This window comes from Puma concolor, chromosome D4 (genome assembly GCF_028749965.1).
Source record: "Puma concolor isolate L17-30 chromosome D4, mPumCon1.1.hap2, whole genome shotgun sequence".
Classification (NCBI taxonomy): domain Eukaryota; kingdom Metazoa; phylum Chordata; class Mammalia; order Carnivora; family Felidae; genus Puma; species Puma concolor.
Window position 1 is genome coordinate 92,081,370 of NC_141679.1, and position 17,540 is coordinate 92,098,909.

At 58.6% G+C, this 17,540-nt stretch overlaps 3 protein-coding genes, 1 long non-coding RNA gene and 5 other non-coding genes across 11 annotated transcripts; 7 read left to right on the forward strand and 2 right to left on the reverse strand.

Annotated features, from left to right (window-relative positions):
- The first annotated feature begins 94 nt into the window (after positions 1–94).
- On the forward strand, positions 95–1,840 carry LOC112860964 (uncharacterized). The gene is made up of 3 exons (XR_015243181.1): positions 95–423; positions 1,306–1,390; positions 1,482–1,840. It is a non-coding gene; the product is annotated as an uncharacterized LOC112860964 (long non-coding RNA).
- Positions 1,841–3,819: 1,979 nt separating this feature from the next.
- Positions 3,820–10,186, reverse strand: MED22 (mediator complex subunit 22). 2 transcript variants are annotated; one of them, XM_025924280.2, is made up of 5 exons: positions 10,030–10,186; positions 9,459–9,634; positions 7,901–7,981; positions 6,937–7,145; positions 3,820–4,491 (listed from the first exon to the last, which is right to left on the reverse strand). In XM_025924280.2, the coding sequence occupies exons 2-5, from the start codon at positions 9,579–9,581 to the stop codon at positions 4,302–4,304; spliced, it is 603 nt and encodes a 200-aa protein (XP_025780065.1). In that variant the 5' UTR covers positions 9,582–9,634; positions 10,030–10,186; the 3' UTR covers positions 3,820–4,301. The 2 variants fall into 2 exon arrangements, with proteins under 2 accessions (XP_025780065.1, XP_086540565.1); XM_086684439.1 differs by lacking the exon at positions 10,030–10,186 and adding an exon at positions 9,730–10,005.
- Positions 10,187–10,216: 30 nt separating this feature from the next.
- Positions 10,217–13,751, forward strand: RPL7A (ribosomal protein L7a). The gene is made up of 8 exons (XM_025924421.2): positions 10,217–10,318; positions 10,914–11,034; positions 11,508–11,657; positions 12,157–12,297; positions 12,508–12,587; positions 12,887–13,017; positions 13,319–13,388; positions 13,577–13,751. The coding sequence occupies exons 1-8, from the start codon at positions 10,316–10,318 to the stop codon at positions 13,679–13,681; spliced, it is 801 nt and encodes a 266-aa protein (XP_025780206.1). The 5' UTR covers positions 10,217–10,315; the 3' UTR covers positions 13,682–13,751.
- LOC112861155 (small nucleolar RNA SNORD24) lies at positions 10,696–10,769 on the forward strand. The gene has a single exon (XR_003223630.1). It is a non-coding gene; the product is annotated as a small nucleolar RNA SNORD24 (small nucleolar RNA).
- Positions 11,351–11,425, forward strand: LOC112861149 (small nucleolar RNA SNORD24). Its single transcript, XR_003223629.1, has one exon. It is a non-coding gene; the product is annotated as a small nucleolar RNA SNORD24 (small nucleolar RNA).
- Positions 12,349–12,423, forward strand: LOC112861185 (small nucleolar RNA SNORD36). The gene has a single exon (XR_003223635.1). It is a non-coding gene; the product is annotated as a small nucleolar RNA SNORD36 (small nucleolar RNA).
- Positions 12,748–12,819, forward strand: LOC112861181 (small nucleolar RNA SNORD36). The gene has a single exon (XR_003223634.1). It is a non-coding gene; the product is annotated as a small nucleolar RNA SNORD36 (small nucleolar RNA).
- LOC112861190 (small nucleolar RNA SNORD36) lies at positions 13,160–13,226 on the forward strand. The gene has a single exon (XR_003223636.1). It is a non-coding gene; the product is annotated as a small nucleolar RNA SNORD36 (small nucleolar RNA).
- A 223-nt stretch (positions 13,752–13,974) lies between the features above and the next one.
- On the reverse strand, positions 13,975–17,537 carry SURF1 (SURF1 cytochrome c oxidase assembly factor). 2 transcript variants are annotated; one of them, XM_086684437.1, is made up of 9 exons: positions 17,445–17,537; positions 17,296–17,347; positions 16,327–16,460; positions 15,928–16,010; positions 15,246–15,437; positions 14,900–14,972; positions 14,653–14,815; positions 14,244–14,325; positions 13,975–14,153 (listed from the first exon to the last, which is right to left on the reverse strand). In XM_086684437.1, the coding sequence occupies exons 1-9, from the start codon at positions 17,499–17,501 to the stop codon at positions 14,084–14,086; spliced, it is 906 nt and encodes a 301-aa protein (XP_086540563.1). In that variant the 5' UTR covers positions 17,502–17,537; the 3' UTR covers positions 13,975–14,083. The 2 variants fall into 2 exon arrangements, with proteins under 2 accessions (XP_086540563.1, XP_086540562.1); XM_086684436.1 differs by having other exon boundaries at positions 16,327–16,478; positions 17,445–17,516.
- Between the last annotated feature and the right edge of the window lie 3 nt (positions 17,538–17,540).

Here is a 17,540-nt window from a genome sequence, read left to right on the forward strand (position 1 = left end):
CCGAGCGCCGAGCCGCCAGCGCGCGGTGCTCGACTAGCCAGGCCTGGCTCCGCCGAAAGAGACGCGCGGGGCGGGGCGCAAAGCATTGTGGGTCCTGGGCTTCCGTGGCCCCCGGCCTCTTCCCTCGGGCGGGGATGGCGACGGTGCTGTGACTTTCCGGCCGCCGCGCCCCACCCCCCGGCCCGGTGCCGCGTACACAGTGGGCGCTCAGTACCCGAGGACGACGGGACCGATCGGCCGTGGTTCAGCCCTCTGGGGACCCAGATCCGAAGCGGGACCCGGCGAGAGCGGGTCCGCTCCGAAAGCACCGCGCGCCCAGCAGGTGCCGGGCGGGCTGCAAGGGCGGGAGATGCCAGCGCTGAGAAGACACGCAGCGGCGTCCTCGGCGGGTCTGCGTGTGTGTGGCCACCGGCAACACGTAAGGCAAGCGCAGGATGAGTCGGGTAACGGGGAGTGCCAAGGAGAAAGGTCCGGGAGGAAGGGATGTGCGGTGTCGGGAGGGAGGATGCTGGGGCGCTGGAGGAAGACCCACTGGGGTCTTTGCTCTGGGCAGTGCAGCCACAGGCTAAGATTTAGGACAAGGCTTATCCCTTAACTCACGAGGGAAGGGAGGGGAGTGTTCAGTCTGAGGTTGGAGACCACCGCACCCCTGTTCCGCAATTCATGGCAGTGACAGGCTTTGTCACAACACCCAGCCCTTCAAGGGCTGCCTTGGGGTGAGTAGGGGAGGCCTTATTCCTCAAGGGAGGGCGGGGGCAGGGGCTTGGATTTATAAACTACAGTTTCAAAAGCTATTTGAAAAGGTTTCTGACGAAGCAGTAAGAATGTAACTTTCTGCCCGGGATCTCTGCTGTGAGGTGACGTTTTGAGGAGAGGATGGCTTCGTTGTCCCCCACGGTAGATTTCCAGGACACTCACTGAGCCATAAACGTGTCCTTCCTGGCACCGTCCGTTTTCACCATCAAAGCCAGAGGCGCAGAGGAACAGGGATGTGGGAGGGGAGGGGATGATGTGTCCTCTTCCAGTCCACACGACCAGTCTGGGGTTCTCCGTCCCGTGTGACCATCTCCAGGGGGGGTCTTTGAGGCTTTGCTGAGGTCCTGTCTGGGCGGGAGGTGGTTGATGGCAGCAGCGTTGCCAAAGGGCCGGGAGAAGAGTTGAGTTCTGAGTGCGAATCTTGACTCATGGGCCTTATTCATCTGTGAGTTTTCTGGAGGGTTTGACCAGCGGATCCTACCTCCTCCCTGAACACCTACTCTCCTCCTTGGGTCTCATTTCCCTTTTCTGTTAACTCTTACTGTGCAGTGACTCCCTTCAGAGCTCGTGACTCGGTGCTGCCAACTCCCCTGAACTCCAGGCCCACATTTGGACATGAGACACATCGTCGTGGGTATGTACAGAACAGGGGTCCTGGCCTCCCCCGCCCCACCTCCCCTCACTGCCTGCCTTCTGCCTCAGTTAAGGCCACTCCATGCTTCCAGGCACAGAAGTCAGACCTTGAAGCCACCCTGCCTCCTCATTCCCTACATCTGGTCCTTGAGTGAATTCTGTTGGCTCTCCCTTCAAAGTATATCCGGAACTGTGTTTGACTTGTTCCAGACTGCCACCCTGATCCTGCTCTAGATTTCAAAAGGCTATAAGAAATAGTAACTAACTGCAACGCAAAACGGAAATACACGTAAAAAGATGTTTGGAGGGACTCCTGTGTGGCTCAGTCGGTGAAGCGGCCGACTTCAGCTCAGATCACGATCTTGCGGTTTGTGAGTTCGAGCGCAGAGCCCATTTTGGATCCTCTAACCCTCCCCCCTTGCTCTTTCAGAAATAAACACTCAAAAGTAAACATTTAGAGAACTGGGGAAGTTAGAATGTGTCATGAGGCACATCTGGGTGGCTCAGTCAGGTTAAGCGTCCGACTCCGTTTTGGCTGAGGTCATGATCTCAGTTCTTGAGACTGAGCCCCATGTCAGGCTCTACGCTGACAGCACAGAGCCTGCTTGGGATTTTCTCTCTCTCCTCTCTTCCCCTCCCTCACTCTCTCAGAATAAACATTAAAAAAAGAAAAAAAAAAAACGTGTCATGATATTAGATGATATTATGGGATAATTGTTCACATGGGCCTGATGCTGGCATTGGGCCATGGAGAGTTGCTTTTCCTAGAGAGACGAGCTGACAGGCATCTAGGGGTGAGGTGGCGTGAGGTCTGCGGCTGATGTTCACGTGGTTTTTATGGATGAGAGAGCAAGCAGAGGTGCAGGAAGTGAATCCAGAAAAGCACCCAGGGGGGCGCCTGGGTGGCGCAGTCGGTTAAGCGTCCGACTTCAGCCAGGTCACGATCTCGCACTCCGTGAGTTCGAGCCCCGCGTCGGGCTCTGGGCTGATGGCTCAGAGCCTGGAGCCTGTTTCCGATTCTGTGTCTCCCTCTCTCTCTGCCCCTCCCCCGTTCATGCTCTGTCTCTCTCTGTCCCAAAAATAAATAAACGTTGAAAAAAAAAAAAAAAAAAAAAAAAAAAAAAAAGAAAAGCACCCAGGTGGGTGTTCTTTATGCGACCTTTATACCTTTGCCAGGGGTTCGAATATTCTCGGAATAAAATGCCTGGGACACAGGCAGGAAGGACTGAGGACTGACCAGGCTTGAGTGACACGGAGGCCACAGGGGACCTTAATACCCGTAGCTCAGCCGGGGTCGTGGAGACGAAGCCGGCCTGAAGCAGACTTGAGAGAGACCTGGAAACAAAGTGCCCGTTTCTCCAGTGAGGTCTGCTGCCGGGGGTGTGGGCTAGAGAGGAGGAGGAGGTGGTGGGGAGCTGCCTTGCTCCGGGGCGGGGGCGGGGGAGAAACCACTTCGCTTTCCATTTCCAATGGGGACGGTGGCCTCAGCCCAGGAGAACAAGACACTGATAGTGCAGAGAGCCTGTTGCTCAGGTGTTATGACACTGAAGACAGTCGAAAGCCCCGTTAAGTTTGGTCCGCTCCGTCCACCCTTTTCCCCACACGTGCTTCATTGGTTGCAGTCCTTTTTTCTTCGTCAGTGTCAAATACAAGTCATTTCTGCAACGAGGGTATTTCGGGAAGAGATCATCACCCGTCTCCTCTATGCGGAGCCTTCCCCAGGCCACCCCCAGAAAACCAGGGCCAGAGCCAGGACTGGGCCCCAGCTCCCACCTGTGTGCCACCCCTGCTTGGCCGTGGGGGTCTCTGGGCCCCAACACCATTGGGCTTGTGTCCTTCCCTGTCCCTGAGACTGGACTGTGTGCCGCCACCTCCTCCGTAGACCAACTGCTGTCTCCCTCGTGAGGAGGCACGCTGGTGACAGGGCGTGGGCTCGAAACCCCCTTTCTCCGGGGGGGCCTGGCACCCCGGCACCGGGCCTAGCATTCCGTCTGGGTTGAGCCCCAATTTCTGCTGCGGAAGCAGCACCCGGCTCGGTGGCGGTGGACACAACGCTTCAACCCCTTCCAAGCCCGTGGCCGTTCCTCCCTGTAGTGCAGGTAACTGCCACACCAATGCCAGGTCCAGTGAGGACTAGATGGGACCGAAGGACAGGCAGCTGGACCTCGTCACGTGCAACAATGCCAGTTTTTCTCTGGTCGCCAAGCATTAAGGACTTTCCAGCTCCCAGGCAGTTCTAGGCAACGGGAATGCAGCCATTAGCCCCAAACTGACCAAGTCCCTGCTTGCCTGAAGCCCCTACGGGTGGAAGGCTTACCTGGAGCCCCAGGCTGTCCAGGCAGAGCCCAGCAGCTGTTCTCCCCACAGCCAGTGGGAAACCGGGGGTGATCCCCGACTGGTCCCGGACCACCAAGAAGGAGCCAACCAACGCAAGATGGCAGTGCTGTTTTTATTCAACTGTCTTGTTACAAAACCCACCGGAATGTGTGTGGCAGAGTGAGGAAGGTCCCTTGCTCTCAGGACCCCCCCTCCCCACCACAACCCTGCGGGGACGGTCAGCTACCAGGGGCCCTCAGGACAAAGCAGCAGGTGCGTCTCTGCACAGGAGACCGGAGGGTGGAGCGTGGACTTGGCCAGTACTGTCCACTGAGTGCCACCCTGTGGCTTGTACATAGCAGGACGTCCTCCAGCCCCACTATTGGCCTGGACACACTGTCTAGGAAATGTCTGCCCAGCAGGCCAGGTGGGCAGTGAACAGAGGTGGCATCTCCGAGGGACGGGCTACCTTGGAAACGGTTGAGGGCAGTATCTTCCCCAACACTCTGGGGGGTGCTGTCCCTGGGCTAAAGGTCCCAAGGAGGCCACACCAGACTTAAGAACCTAGGGTTGCGGGGAGGGGAACCCTGGGAGGCTCAGGCGTGCTCTGTGGGGCCGGGGCCAGTGGCATGGGAGTGGGCAGGGGCTGCAGCCTGCAGGGGGCCAGCGCTGGGCTCCGGGGACGCCAGCACAGGGGCTGAGAGGCCATCAGCAGAGTCTGTGTCGAGGTCCAGCCTCCAGTAAGCTTCGCACAGAGGCAGGTCATTAGCTTCGCAAAGACTTGAGCTTTTCCACCACCAGAAACCCAGGGAGAGACAGGAGCAGGCAGAGATGGATGGAAGCCGGGGCGGGGCAGGGAGCGAGATAGAAGCAGAGTTAAGAAAACAGACCACACCCCAAATCTGCCTTTCCCCTCCTGTGTGCGGGCCCCTCTTCAGGCCAGCCTGGCTCAGGGTGGGTATGTGCGGCCGCACCTGCTTCGGGGTCCTACGGAGCATCCTGAAGGGAGGCCTTCCAGGAGCAGCCACCCGTGTGACCTCGGCAAGTCCCTCCCAGCTGACCGCCACAAGGCTGAGCGGCCTGCGCTGCCATGTCCCTCCGGGCTTGGCTGCCCTCCTTTTGCAGACCCCGGAAAGCAGCGCCCAGAGCTTGCTGTGGTCTCTCCACACTCACTACACTTCGCAAGGACGCAAAAGCAGAGACCTGGTCTTTTTGGGATCTCCGCCCAGCAGGGATGGCCGGATGAGGTGATCAGAACGAGAGACCCCGGCGCTCCATTCTGTACCACTGTACCAGCCGTGTGGTCTCCAACAGGCGCCTAAGCCCCCTGAGCTCAGTCTCCCTGCCTCTAACACGGGGTCTGCGGTGGCGGCAGCCTCCCCGGGCACGGGCAGATACGGGTGAGGATGTAGGTGAGCAGCACGGCTCGCTAGGGTTGTCAAAGGGGCGACTACAGCACCGAGGAGGTCCCCACACCCGTCTAACTGGCTTGCTCCTTCCTCCGGCCCCGCCCCTCACTCCCTCCCTCCCCTGCTCCTCCTGCCCTCAGCAGTCTGGGCACAGAGCAGCAGCCCAAGGAGAGTGCAGGGTGATAGGCAGAGAAAGAGCAAGCTGTGAACAGGAAGCAGGCGAGCACGGCCACGGGCATGCAGGGCACGGCAACCCGGCTTGGGAGCTCTAGGGGACTCGACCCCGTGTAGAGGCCCCGCCTTCTACAGGTGTTTACAGCCGAGAGGAACTCAGCCTCCTGCAGCTCCAAGGAGGGCAAGGAGCCCCCTGGGTGAACCAGAGACTGACGGGGCAGGACATGGGAAGCCTGCCACTCAGGCCCCTGGGTTCCCTGCAGTCTTGTCAAGTGACTTTGGGCAGGTCCCTCACGGCCACCCCTGGCCCCGGCCCCCAACCTCAACAGGCAGGGCTGAACTGCTGTCCTGTAACCACTTAGTCCACACGCCCGGCCCTCGGGAACATCAGGAAACACACACAGGGACATGAAGGGATCGTGCAATATCCAGTGGGGCGGGGAGCCATGTCCCAGCGTGGTCTGAGACACCCCTACCCCTGTGGACCTACTCAAGACCCCTCTCTGAAGGGTGTTTAAGAGGTATTTGCCACGTATCTGTTGAGCCAATAGATATCAGGGACCAGAGATGGCCCCAGAACCCTCTGGAAAAGTCTAGAACCATTCCACCTAAAGAGAGACACTATGCCTTCTCATAGACACCAAGATGGCCAAGACAGTGGGGGCTGGCATTGAGTACAGGGCAGGGAAACCAAGGCCCAGACGGCAGACAGTGCTGGCCCTGGGCCTCTGTGGCCCCAGCATGGCCTCCGTGGGACAGGAGGGAGCATTTGAAAGCCAGCACAGGAAGAACAAACCCCACAGGTTTGTGTGGGCAAGGGCATGGGGGGCACAGACTCTGTCTGAACAGAGACTTGATTTTTCCGGCCAAGGGGCACAGAGGAGCGAGGCCTCCCAGTTTCCAGCCTCCGTTTTCCTCCATGTGAATCACACAGGGACTCTGATTTCTCAGGGCCCCTCGAGCTCAGAAGACTCAGGGTTTGGAATTCTAAGTCGTGCACGCAGGCTGGGGTGACAGGTCCTGCCCGCTGCCGTATCCCTGTGGCCCAGCACGGGCCTAGCATGTAGGAGGGCTCCGGTCTGTGAACCGGGCCGAGCTGAACCGGAACTCGGTGGGGTCGTACCCCTGGCCCGGCCTTCAAGGCCATCCTCTGTTCGAGTTTTTTCCTCCTCCGCACCCCTCTGTGGACCCTGACGCGTGCTGTGAGGTTTCGGTGACGCCCCCGTGGAACTGCATCCCTAGGCAGGCGCTAGCGTCCTGCACGTTCTGGGCGTGAACCTGGGCTGCCAGAAGCTCACCCAGCTCCGGCTGGAATGTTTAGATACTGGCTAACAAGCTAAGAGAACCACACAGGCCCAGAGTGAGGCAGCCAGCAGCCCCCCAGGAATGCTGGCTCCTGCTTGCCCTTCTCGGGCTGGGCCCACCCAACCCCTGAAGTTCTGTGATTTTCATCCTGCTGCCCAGGGCCTGGCAGTCAATATAAATTGTCTGTCCACCAGTGGCTCTGACCGCGAGCTCTGCTCTCAAACCCGGGCACGGGGCTGTGCCGCCAAGACCAGGAAGGGCTCGGAAAGACGGGACCTTCGGGGCTGCCGGCCGGGCGCGGGCCCACGGGTGTGCTCTGTGCAGGGTCCGGCCCTATCTGTACCTGGACGAGTAATACTCCTCCTCCAGCTCGTACAGGTCGATGGAGATCTCATCCCGCAGGGCGATGAGCTTCCGATCACACTCTTCCTGCAGGGCTCGCAGCTGCTGGTTGCGCTGGTCGATGGCCTCGTTCACCGATGGGAAGTCATTGAGGATGAGAAACTGCTTGAGGTCAGACACCAGTTTCATCAGGGACTCGCCGGCTCGGACCTGCGGCCACCAGGAGCAGGGCAGGGGTGGTGAGGAGGCCACGGCGGCCCTGCCTCCGCTTCTTCCTCTATAAAGTGGGACTAGGGCGTGGACCTTCCCAGGGTCATTGTGGGAAGGGAGAGAACCAGAGAGGAGTCCCGGGAGGGCAGGGTCCCTGGCTCCCGCCCTGACTGCAGAAGAGGCTTCCCCGGGGCTTCCCAGCCCCACGGGCCCGCCAGCTTTCTCTCCAGGCGGTGCTCCACTCCCATCACATGGGTTCCTTGAGCCCACCCCCACTTCACAGAGCCTCAAACCCCAGATAAGACCGCCGCCCTGCCTGATGCCTGCCCCGCGCTTCCTTGGGGCAGCATGCAGGCCAGCTGGGTGCAACTCCTCAGGGCTCTCCCACACATTCTCACCGGTGGGCACACACTGACGGGAATGTTTGGTCGATGTGCTCGTTCTGTGGCACCGGAAGGGATTAAAATGCACACCTCGTTTCGCTCAGCAATTTACTTCTCCCCCAGTGAATCTCGAGGAGCTTTCTCGTCAGCCAAGGAGGGCCGACCCCTCTCTGAGCACCGCACGGCGCTCGACGTGATGGACGTGGCCCACCACCTGCCGCCCCTCACACGACTGCCACAGACAGCCCTCCTCTCGAGAGGAGTCTCCTGAGGATCGGTTTGCCCTTCCTCCCCCCGCCCCCGACCGGAGAGCCCCCGTGGGGACCGCGAGGCTCCCGGAGCCCAGGCTGTGCCCTCCACCTAGCGACTCACGATGTTGGCAGCTCGCACGTGCATCTCATAATTGTCCTGCTCGCCCTGAGTGGCCCTCGACACTTGAGTCTCGTCCTCGATCTGGAGGACAAACAAGAAAGCCCAGAATCGGCAGGTGCCCCAGCCCACAGGTGACTGGCCGGCTGCACACACCCACAGTGGCTGCCTCCTGCCTGTCGTCCGCTGTACCTTCTCCGCCAGGCACTGCTGACCTGACCTTGGGCGACGTTCAGCCGCACCCCCTCTTGTCATCTTCTAAGGAGCGAACGGGCACCTTCATTGGGACAGGTGGATGCCTGTGTACATTGACTGCCTCGCCATGTGCAGGGAGGTCTCGGGCAAGTCTTTTTTGGGGTGTGGAGCCTTGTTCTGTGTGAAATGGGGTCACTAGCTGAGGTGCTCGGCGAACCAACTGCCAAACGAGTAAAGGCACAACGTGGTTCTCTTAAGTGACCATTTACGGAGCATTTCCAGGGTGCCGGGCACCACGTTAAGCACGTGACCACCGTTAACTTACGACGTTCTCACCAAAGCCCCGACTGCCATCCCTGGTTTACAGGAGGGCAAAGCTGAGGCAGGGCAGACCCGAGAGTGCACTCAAGGTGTCTCCGAAGGTAAATAGAGGCGCCAGGAGTGCTGCTGGCCTGTCACTGCTCCAACCCGTCCATCTGGACAGGGCTTTCACAGGGGGTCTTGCCAGGCACGGGCAGGGGTCAGGGCACTCTGAAGTGAGGAGCTGGACACCCTGGGTGCAAATCCTGGCTCTGCCAGTTATTACCAGAACGACCTTGGCAAATCACTGAGTCTCCCGAGCCTCGGTTTCCTTCTCTAAGAATAGAAACAACAGTACTGCCCCGTGGAGAGTTTCTGTGAAGGTTAAAGGGAAGGAGACCCAGACAGCCCTGGGAATACAGCAACACACGGTGAACAAACACTAAACACAGGCCAGCCAGCTTCATCGTCTTCAGAAAGCCTTCGGAGGGTGGCAGCAGTCTCAAAGATCCAACCCTACCCAGACACTGGCCACGCTACCCTCCTGGAGGAGCCTCCCCAACTTTTCTCACTGACCTCACTCACTTGCAACAGCTACCACATCTGGGCCCCCATCAGGCCCCACAGCAACCATTTTATAAAGTCATCCAATCGCCAGAGGGCTTTAGGTTGCGGGAGAAACTGAGGCACTGAGAAGGCTCGTTCCCGCCCAGACCCACACTGCTCGTAAGTGGCGCTGGACGTTCAACCCTGGCAATCTGACTAGACTCCTCTCCAGCTTCATCTGTTGACCTGCTTGTCATTGCTGACCCCCCCCCCCCCGCCACCGTACAGTCCTCCCAAATGTTTTTCCCATGTGGACATATACCGGGCCTGTGTGTTCATTGCTGTATCTTCACCACCGGGCACAGAGCACCTGCTCCGTGTTCAGTGGGTGCTGCTGAAAGCAGAAATCACTCCCCCCCCCCCCACCCCATGACCCTTGACCAGAGCAGGTCAGCTACTCAGCTCACCACCATCCCTAGACCCTGCTCCCTCCCTTGGTCTCAGACCCCGGGGCGCCCACCTTGGCAGTCTTGATGATCTCGGTGAAGTTGTCCATGATGGACTTGATGTCATCCTTGAGCCGCTTGTTGTAAGACTGCAACAGTGTCTCCTTGCTCTGCGGCAGGGCTCTCTGCTGGGCCATGGCGGGGGCCTCAGGCAGTGCAGGGACAGAGATCTGGGGCCACCGGTCGCCACCTGGGAGCCAGAGTCCGGGTGAGCGGAGCCAGCCTCAGCCGCCCACATCCCAGCAGAACTGGGACCTCGGGAGAGGCCCTCTCCGTTAAGCACACCTGTCCCACCATCCGCACACGGGCACACTGCGGGGACTCGTGTCCCGACCGCTCAGGGGCGACCCCCGAGCCTTCCCCGGCCCCTCCGCCGCAGCGTCCCTCCGACTCTACCGCCACCGCCGCGCCCAAGGCTCCCTCGCTCGGGGTGGGGGTCTGGGGGTAGTCCCGGACCACCTCCGTCTCCGCGCCAGGAGCCTTGCGCCTGCGCGCCGCCGACCGACGGAACTCGCGGCCTCGGAGTCGCTTAGTGGGGAGGGTCACCCCCAAGTAAAGACGGCGACCCCGCTCCGCCGCCCCCACCTGGTCCGTAGAGCCCGGCGCGACGGGCACTCGGTCGGGGTGGAGACGAGCGTGCGTCCCTCCCAGTAAGACCCGGCTCCCTACCGCCGTCTCCGCTCCGCTCCCGTACAGCTTCGACTCGCCGCGGTAGGCGCGGTAGGCACCGCCCCCGGGAGGAAGCGCGCGAGAGCGGTCCTGTGGCTTTAAATCCGAAATCCTGCGCAGGCGTCAATTCTCGCGATCTCCGAGGTCGCCTACATATTACCCACAATTCTCTTTTTCTTTCTCTCTCCTCCAGCCTTCCAAGATGGTGAGCGATCTGGCGGTTCTCGGTGTTGAGCTGGGTCCGGTTTCTATCCACTGCCATCCTCTTCGGGGCGTGGCCGTGCGGGGATCCCTCCACGGCGTAGCGCTAGGGGAGCCCCGCGGGGCCTGGCGGGGTGGCACTGGGCCGGGTAGAATTCCGGCGGCTGGGTCGGGGAGTGGAGAGAGGAGGGCCCCGGCGCGGAGCGCAGCGCCGCAATGCGGGGCTCGGAGCGACGGGGCCGAACTCCTGGGGGCTCCCCCGGCGGCCTTGGGCGAGAGGTTCCGAGTCCACCGCTGCTGTTTGCGGAGGCTGCCGTGTGCCGGGCCCCTAGAGACGGGGCGCCTAGTTCTGGGACGCGGCGGGCGCGGCATCCCGGGTGGTGCAGGTGATGTGAAGACTATTTGCCGTCTGAGTGATGGTGGGGACGCTCCTAACCACCAAGATCGCTGATGCACACGGGCCGTCGCCGCGCTCGCCTCTGGGCTGCCTTGGCCGGGGCCTGGGGGGGTCAGGCTCTGCTCGTAGGCGGGGATCGGGGAGCCTCCAGAGCAGCGCGTGCGGGAGCGCGGGGTTGATCTGGGTGTCGCTTCTCGCCTAGCCGAAAGGGAAGAAGGCCAAGGGGAAGAAGGTGGCCCCGGCCCCTGCTGTTGTGAAGAAGCAGGAGGCCAAGAAGGTGGTCAACCCCCTGTTTGAGAAAAGGCCCAAGAACTTTGGCATCGGTGAGTAAGGAGAGGGGAGCATGGCAGCGGAAAAGCGGAAGTGTGCTGAGCGGAGCGAGGGTCGTGTTCCTGCCCCGTTGATAGGTTTCAGCGGGTGTGGGGTCCCCCCCTGGCTGGGATGTGGGTACGCCGGCACCGGGTGCGTGGCCTCGTTGTCCCTCCCCCCGAGTGTGTGTCAGCTCCGCTAGGATTCGGCTTGGCCGCCAGGAAAGCAGCGCTCACAGGCACGTTGACCGCTGCACTGATGGGCGGACCGCTGGGCTGCTTGTTGGATGGGGGAGCGTCGCCAGTTCCCCTGTGATCATAGGTGTTTGTGTGCAGATGATGTAAGAGAATATTTGCTATCTGAGAAATGGTGATGACGCTTTAAACCACCAAGATCGCTGATGCACCTACACCCTCCCAAGTGGCGCTAAGCACGAACTTGACCGGGAGTTTGAGCCTCACTTACATCGTTGCCCTTAACTTCTCAGGACAGGACATCCAGCCCAAAAGGGACCTCACGCGCTTTGTCAAGTGGCCCCGCTACATCCGACTGCAGCGGCAAAGGGCTATTCTCTATAAACGTCTCAAAGTGCCTCCTGCGATTAACCAGTTCACCCAGGCCTTGGACCGCCAAACAGGTGAGTTTGTGTAAACCAGCACGGAGACGTTTCCCGGGCAGTTAGGACTGATCTGAGGTCTTTAAGGAGTTCTGGGTACTTGCAGGAAACTGGCTTACTAAAATCTAGGTTACCTTGTCTCGTTTCCAGATCACGAGGGTGGCATAGCTGAAGTGATCTCGTGCATAGTCTGAGATTTTTTTTTTTTTTTTTTTTTTAATTTCTGTTGAGAGCACACACTTGGTGGCACGAGCAGGGGAGGGGCAGAGAGAAGGAGAGACAGAATCCCAAGCAGGCTCCACACCATCAGCGCAGGGCCCTGTTAAGGGCTTGAACTCACAAACTTGGGAGATCAGGACCTGAGCCAGGATCAGGAGTCTGACACTTGACTGTGCCACCCAGGCGCCCCGTGGTCTGAGATTTGCACTACGATAGTATTCCGGACAGTGACTTAAAGCATCATGTAGATAGCAAAGAGCAGAGCTTGAAACACGAGGCTAAACTGACGTCATTCTTGCAGCCACTCAGCTGCTCAAGCTGGCCCACAAATACAGGCCGGAGACCAAGCAAGAGAAGAAGCAGAGATTGCTGGCCCGGGCTGAGAAGAAGGCTGCTGGCAAAGGGGATGTCCCCACTAAGAGGCCCCCTGTCCTTCGAGCTGGTGAGTGGGCCCCTCCTTAAAGGGGGTGAGTGGTGGGGTGGGGCAGGCTGTTGGCAGTGATGTATGAATTTCTTCACCTGGAAACACCGTGGAGAGCAGAATCCGAGCTTTTTAACCCTGAGCCACAGCTGGGTGCATACCATAGTAGAGCTGCTTTTGTGACCTGGGCAGTCCCTGTGAACTGTTCATGCAAACTGTTTGTGCTTCCAGGGGTTAACACTGTCACCACCTTGGTGGAAAACAAGAAGGCTCAGCTGGTGGTGATTGCACACGATGTGGATCCTATCGAGGTGTGTCAGATTGGTTGGTAAACGCTGTTAAAGTCAGATTGGGCCCTCATGTCAGTACTGGGAAGACTGGAAGTAAGCTGGAGTTTGGCTCGAGGCCCAAGTAGGCATGTGACTGCTTTCCGTTGAAAACAGTACTGATGAGGGATCCCACCGATAGCCATTGCAATGATGTGGATTTCTCACTGAATTCAACCTTGAAGTGCAAAACATGAGCTTTTTAACCCTGAGCAGTTGCTAAGTTAGCTTCTAAATTACTGCTTTTGGCCAATATACGTTCTAAAGCTAATACGGTTTTCCAGCTGGTTGTCTTCCTGCCTGCCCTGTGTCGTAAGATGGGGGTTCCCTACTGCATCATCAAGGGGAAGGCCAGGCTGGGGCGACTGGTCCACAGGAAGACCTGCACCACTGTCGCCTTCACACAGGTTAACTCGTAAGTATGCAAAGGGCCCCCGAACTCCCAGGTGTCGGTAGAGGTCAGGCAGTCCTCTCCCCCAGTACATTTCATTCACTTCTCGGGATTTTACCTTAAAGACCAAATGTTCTACCTTCAAGCAACACGTTCATCTGAATCTTTGCCGATGATGGTTACGAATTTCTTCACCTGAATAAGCCGTGTGGTCATGTTGTGTCTGAGGCAAAGGCCTTGTGTTTGGGGCTACAGAAAGGAAGTTATTCCTGTTTTCTGGAAAGGTAACATGCTGATGACCCCCTTGTCCCTCCCGCCTTTTCAGGGAAGACAAAGGAGCTCTGGCTAAGCTGGTGGAAGCTGTCAGAACCAATTACAACGACAGATACGATGAGGTAAGCAGCAGCAGGACCCAAAACGTTTGGGGTAAGTCAGGCCTGTCTCCGGGGGACTGGCCAGCTCCTCCAGAGCAGTCCTACTGGGCAAAGGACTTGGAGGGCCAAGGAGAAGACAGCACGACCTAGCATGGCTGTGAGAGCCTGACAACGACAGCCCACGCCAACTGCCTCTCTTGTCTTTGCAGATCCGCCGCCACTGGGGAGGCAACGTCCTGGGTCCAAAGTCGGTGGCTCGCATCGCCAAGCTGGAAAAGGCAAAGGCTAAAGAACTGGCCACCAAACTGGGCTGAGTGGGCACAGGTGACTTTTCTGTATATAAAAGTAAATAAAAGGCTCTTTCTCAGCCCGGGCCCGTTGGCATTTAGGGTGGACTGCAATTTTTTGTTGTCTTAACACACGTTTGGGGTGGTGGCAAGGTCCTTATTTGTTGTAGGGTAGAGTTAAACCTGCTGTCTAGGTTGTACGTTGATTATTTGGAAAAAGCAGCCTTAAGACTGCTGGGTCACATACCAGGCCCAAGCCTAGACTTTATGATCATCCAGTTATATAAGTGGCCCAGGTAGAATGATGGATACAGTACAGAGCGTAGCACAGAGATTTATTTATGCCAATAGTTGCTGATCCCACATGAAAACATCTCCAGAAATCAGCCACTTCCTGACAATTTAGGGGAAGGGCTACATCTGCTAGTCTCACACACCAGAAGTCCGACGTAGGAATTTCTTAAACCACAGGTATGACGTAGCTGCACAGAGTCCATACCTTGGGTCAAAAAGATGAACAGTCAGGGTTCTGAAGGGGTGGGGGACTAGAGATCCAAACTTACCACGGGACATCGTATCGGGGACTCACCAGGTGATGATGTATTGCATGTGCTCATTCCTCAGAGTGACTCGGGTTTGCCCTCCAATGGGTCCCCCGGGGACGGTGCTCTCTGCAGAGATAACGGACTCAATCCACAATAGCTAAGCCGCCAGCTTCTCAGCACCAGTTTCTCCCTACCGCGGCTTGGCCAGCTGTTTCCTTGGAACCTTGCAGAGCTTTTAAGATTTTTGCGCGGCCAAAAGTTCAGTACATACCTTTCACCTGTAACCAACCCTGGGTTTCCTCTTTCCAGACAGATATTCCCCTTTCTCCCAACGGATACTACGATGTAACTAACAGGAAATAACTAGAAAATTTCCAGGGCTAAAAGGAAGGTAGAACGGGGTATCTACAAAAAAGCTACTCGATCTTCTAGGGTGGGCTGATCACAACGTACTGAAGTCAGCATCGATGAAAATGGGGTCTGCGCCTGTGAGCCTGGCCATGGCCTCCAGGTCCCGGTAATGCCAGTGATTTCTTTCTGGATTGTTCTCAGGGACAAAGGGCTTCCTGGTTTCTGTCAGCCTCACCATCCCAACTAGGTCCACTTCTCCCTCGATCTAGAAAGGAAAATGGGAGATTCCTCCTTAAGGCCTGTGGTTTCCATAGAGCCCTGTTCACAAAGGAGGGTTCTTGCCCCTTACCTGGCCTTTGGGCCGTGTATCCGGATTCACTTTCTTCCTGGGAACAAACCCTCTATTTACCAGGATGGTGATTCTGAAGTAACAAAGTATGCTCTCAGGCGGAGAAGGATTTTTGGACAAAGGTTAACGCTGGTAGTCTCCGGGAGAACAAGGAGCAGGTGTGCCCTGGGAAGGCCTGCCTCTGTCCAGCCTGTGTCCTGACTGGCAGAACACCAACTCTGAAGACCGATATCCAGGGCCCCTGGGTATCAATCTCCGCCTCCTGCCTCGGGCCTCCTCCTGCAACATCCAAGCAGTGAATGACCCTCTCCCACAACCCGAGTTCTGACCTGTCGGTCCTACTCACCCCAGCTCTGTGCAGTGGAAGGGGGTGATGACGTAGGCCCCGCTCTCTGGCGAGGAAGAGAGGCGGCCGGCTTCCCGGGCCTCCCGGGCCGGGTCCACCATCGTCCGAGGCATCATGTACAGTTCCTTGGAGTGGTCAAAGTGCCCCCTGACCTTCACTGGCCTGTACTCCAGGTTCTTCAGTTCCATTGGGCTACACAGCAGTGGGGAGAAGTGAGGCCCAACAAGATTGGGCGGGAAGTCAAAGCCTGTGAGGCCTGCGCGTCACAAATAGGGCACACGTTGGCTCCCTTAAACTAGCTCTTGTCCCTCCAGGACAGTGGGTCAAAATGAGGGGTAGAGACGACAGAATCACTTAGGATGCGTTTTTCAAGATTCCGCTCTCCTGTCAAGACAACATGAGGGCACACCACCTCCACCCACCAGGTAAGAATTGCTGCTCCAGGGAGCCCATCAGCACCGTGCCCCCACAGGTACGATGGGCCTGGAAAAAAAGGTGAAACCCCAAGTCACAGATCTCTTTCTAAATATATCATGCCACTCCCCAACGGTGGTCAGGAAGCTCATTAGAACAACTCATCTCGAGGGCTCCCGTCTGAGGGTCAGGACAGCAAGCGGAAGCAGCCAGGCCCCGCTGCCGACCTTGAGGGAGACCGGTCCCAGGCGGGCAGCCACACACTCACTCTGCTGGCAGAGGGATGGGCTCAGCCATGACTCTAGACTCGAGCTCTGCTATGAGCTTCAGCTTCCACTTTCGACGCTGGACCTGTGGAAACAGCACACCCAAGCAGATGGCAACAAGGGCAAAAGCTCAGAGCCACCATGGGCGCCTGGGTAGCTCAGTCGGTTAACCATCTGACTTCGGCTCAGGTCATGCTCTCATGTTTCATGGGATTGAGCCCCGTGTCCGACTCTGCTGACAGCTCAAAGCCTGGAGCCTGCTTTGAATTCTGTGTTTCCCTCCCTCTCTACCCCTCCCTGCGTGCTCGCTCGCTCGCGCGCTCTCTCTCTCTCTCGAAAATAAACAAACATTAAAAAAAAAAAAAAAAAAAAGAGCCATCAGCGCCAAAGCCAGTATTTACCTGCCAGGTCCCCAGGCCAAAGGCAGTCGCAGGAATGAGAAGCAGGAACCACTGGAGAAAGGAGTCATCCTCCGCTTTGGTGGCAGGTGCTTCAGCTGCAGAACTACCACACCTGCTTGGGCTCCAGGACAACCCTAGGAAGGTTTCCAACCCTGGCGTGGGGTCAGAAGCCCCCGGCAAATAGACCTGGAGCAGCCTATTCCTCAACGAGACACGAGCACTACTGCCCGAGTGAACAGACCAGCCTGTGGCCACGGGGCACGCTCCCTGGATGTTCGCCGACTGCATAAGCAAGACCTAGGGCTTAGTCCTGCCTTTGCCACCAACCCCGACCCTGGGTACTTCGTGTAACCATCTCCCGCCTTTTACACAAGAATAGTCTGCCGCGTACTCCGTCGCATTAAGATGTACCCGCTATGCAGAGAGGGAAGCGCGACCAACTCGGGAAAGGGGCTCGCAAGAGCACTCCCAACAGCTTCTCTTGTTCACTGCTCGTGAACTTAAAGATGGAACCACGTACAGGGAAAGTGTAATTCAGCGGTCAGAGTGTGAGCCTCATCAAATGAGGGCACCTCGGGCGTCGCGGACGGTAAAAAAGCAGGCCTGGAGCAAGGGTTCTACAGCACCCTTCCTTCTTACGCAGCACGCTACCCTGCCGGACGTGCACGCGCAACCCGCACGCCGTGGCTGTGCACTCGTCTAGGGTCCCGGCCACCCGGTTTCAATCTTGGGATGGCCACTCCTCAACCCGCTGAGGCGCTGGGAAGTGACGGACCGTCCCCAGCCGGGCGTGACTCGGGAGTACGAGAGGGGCCGGCCAGCGGGCCACCTCGGCTAAGAGGCACGCCCGCGTTCGGGCGGCAGTTCGAAGCTCCTCTCAGTGCCTGCGGCCGCCCCCCCCCCCCGCCCCCCTTACAAAGCGGGGCGTCTTTTCCCAGGTGCCCAGGTCACACCCGGACGAGTCCTCACCTGGGCGCAGGGGGACCGCAAGGACGCTCCTCCGGACGGCGCGCGCCGGGGCCTACAGAGACCGAGGGGCTGGCTGAGCCGGCCCAGGCCGGGTCCGGGTCCGGGTCCCCCAGCCCGCCCGACACGTGCCCGCCCCGCGCCCCGCTCACCGGCGCCGGCCGCGCAGCGCGAAACCCCAGCCACCGCACCGCCGCCGCCGCCGCCATCTCCCCGCCCCGCCGGCGCTTCCGGGACGAGAGGCGTCT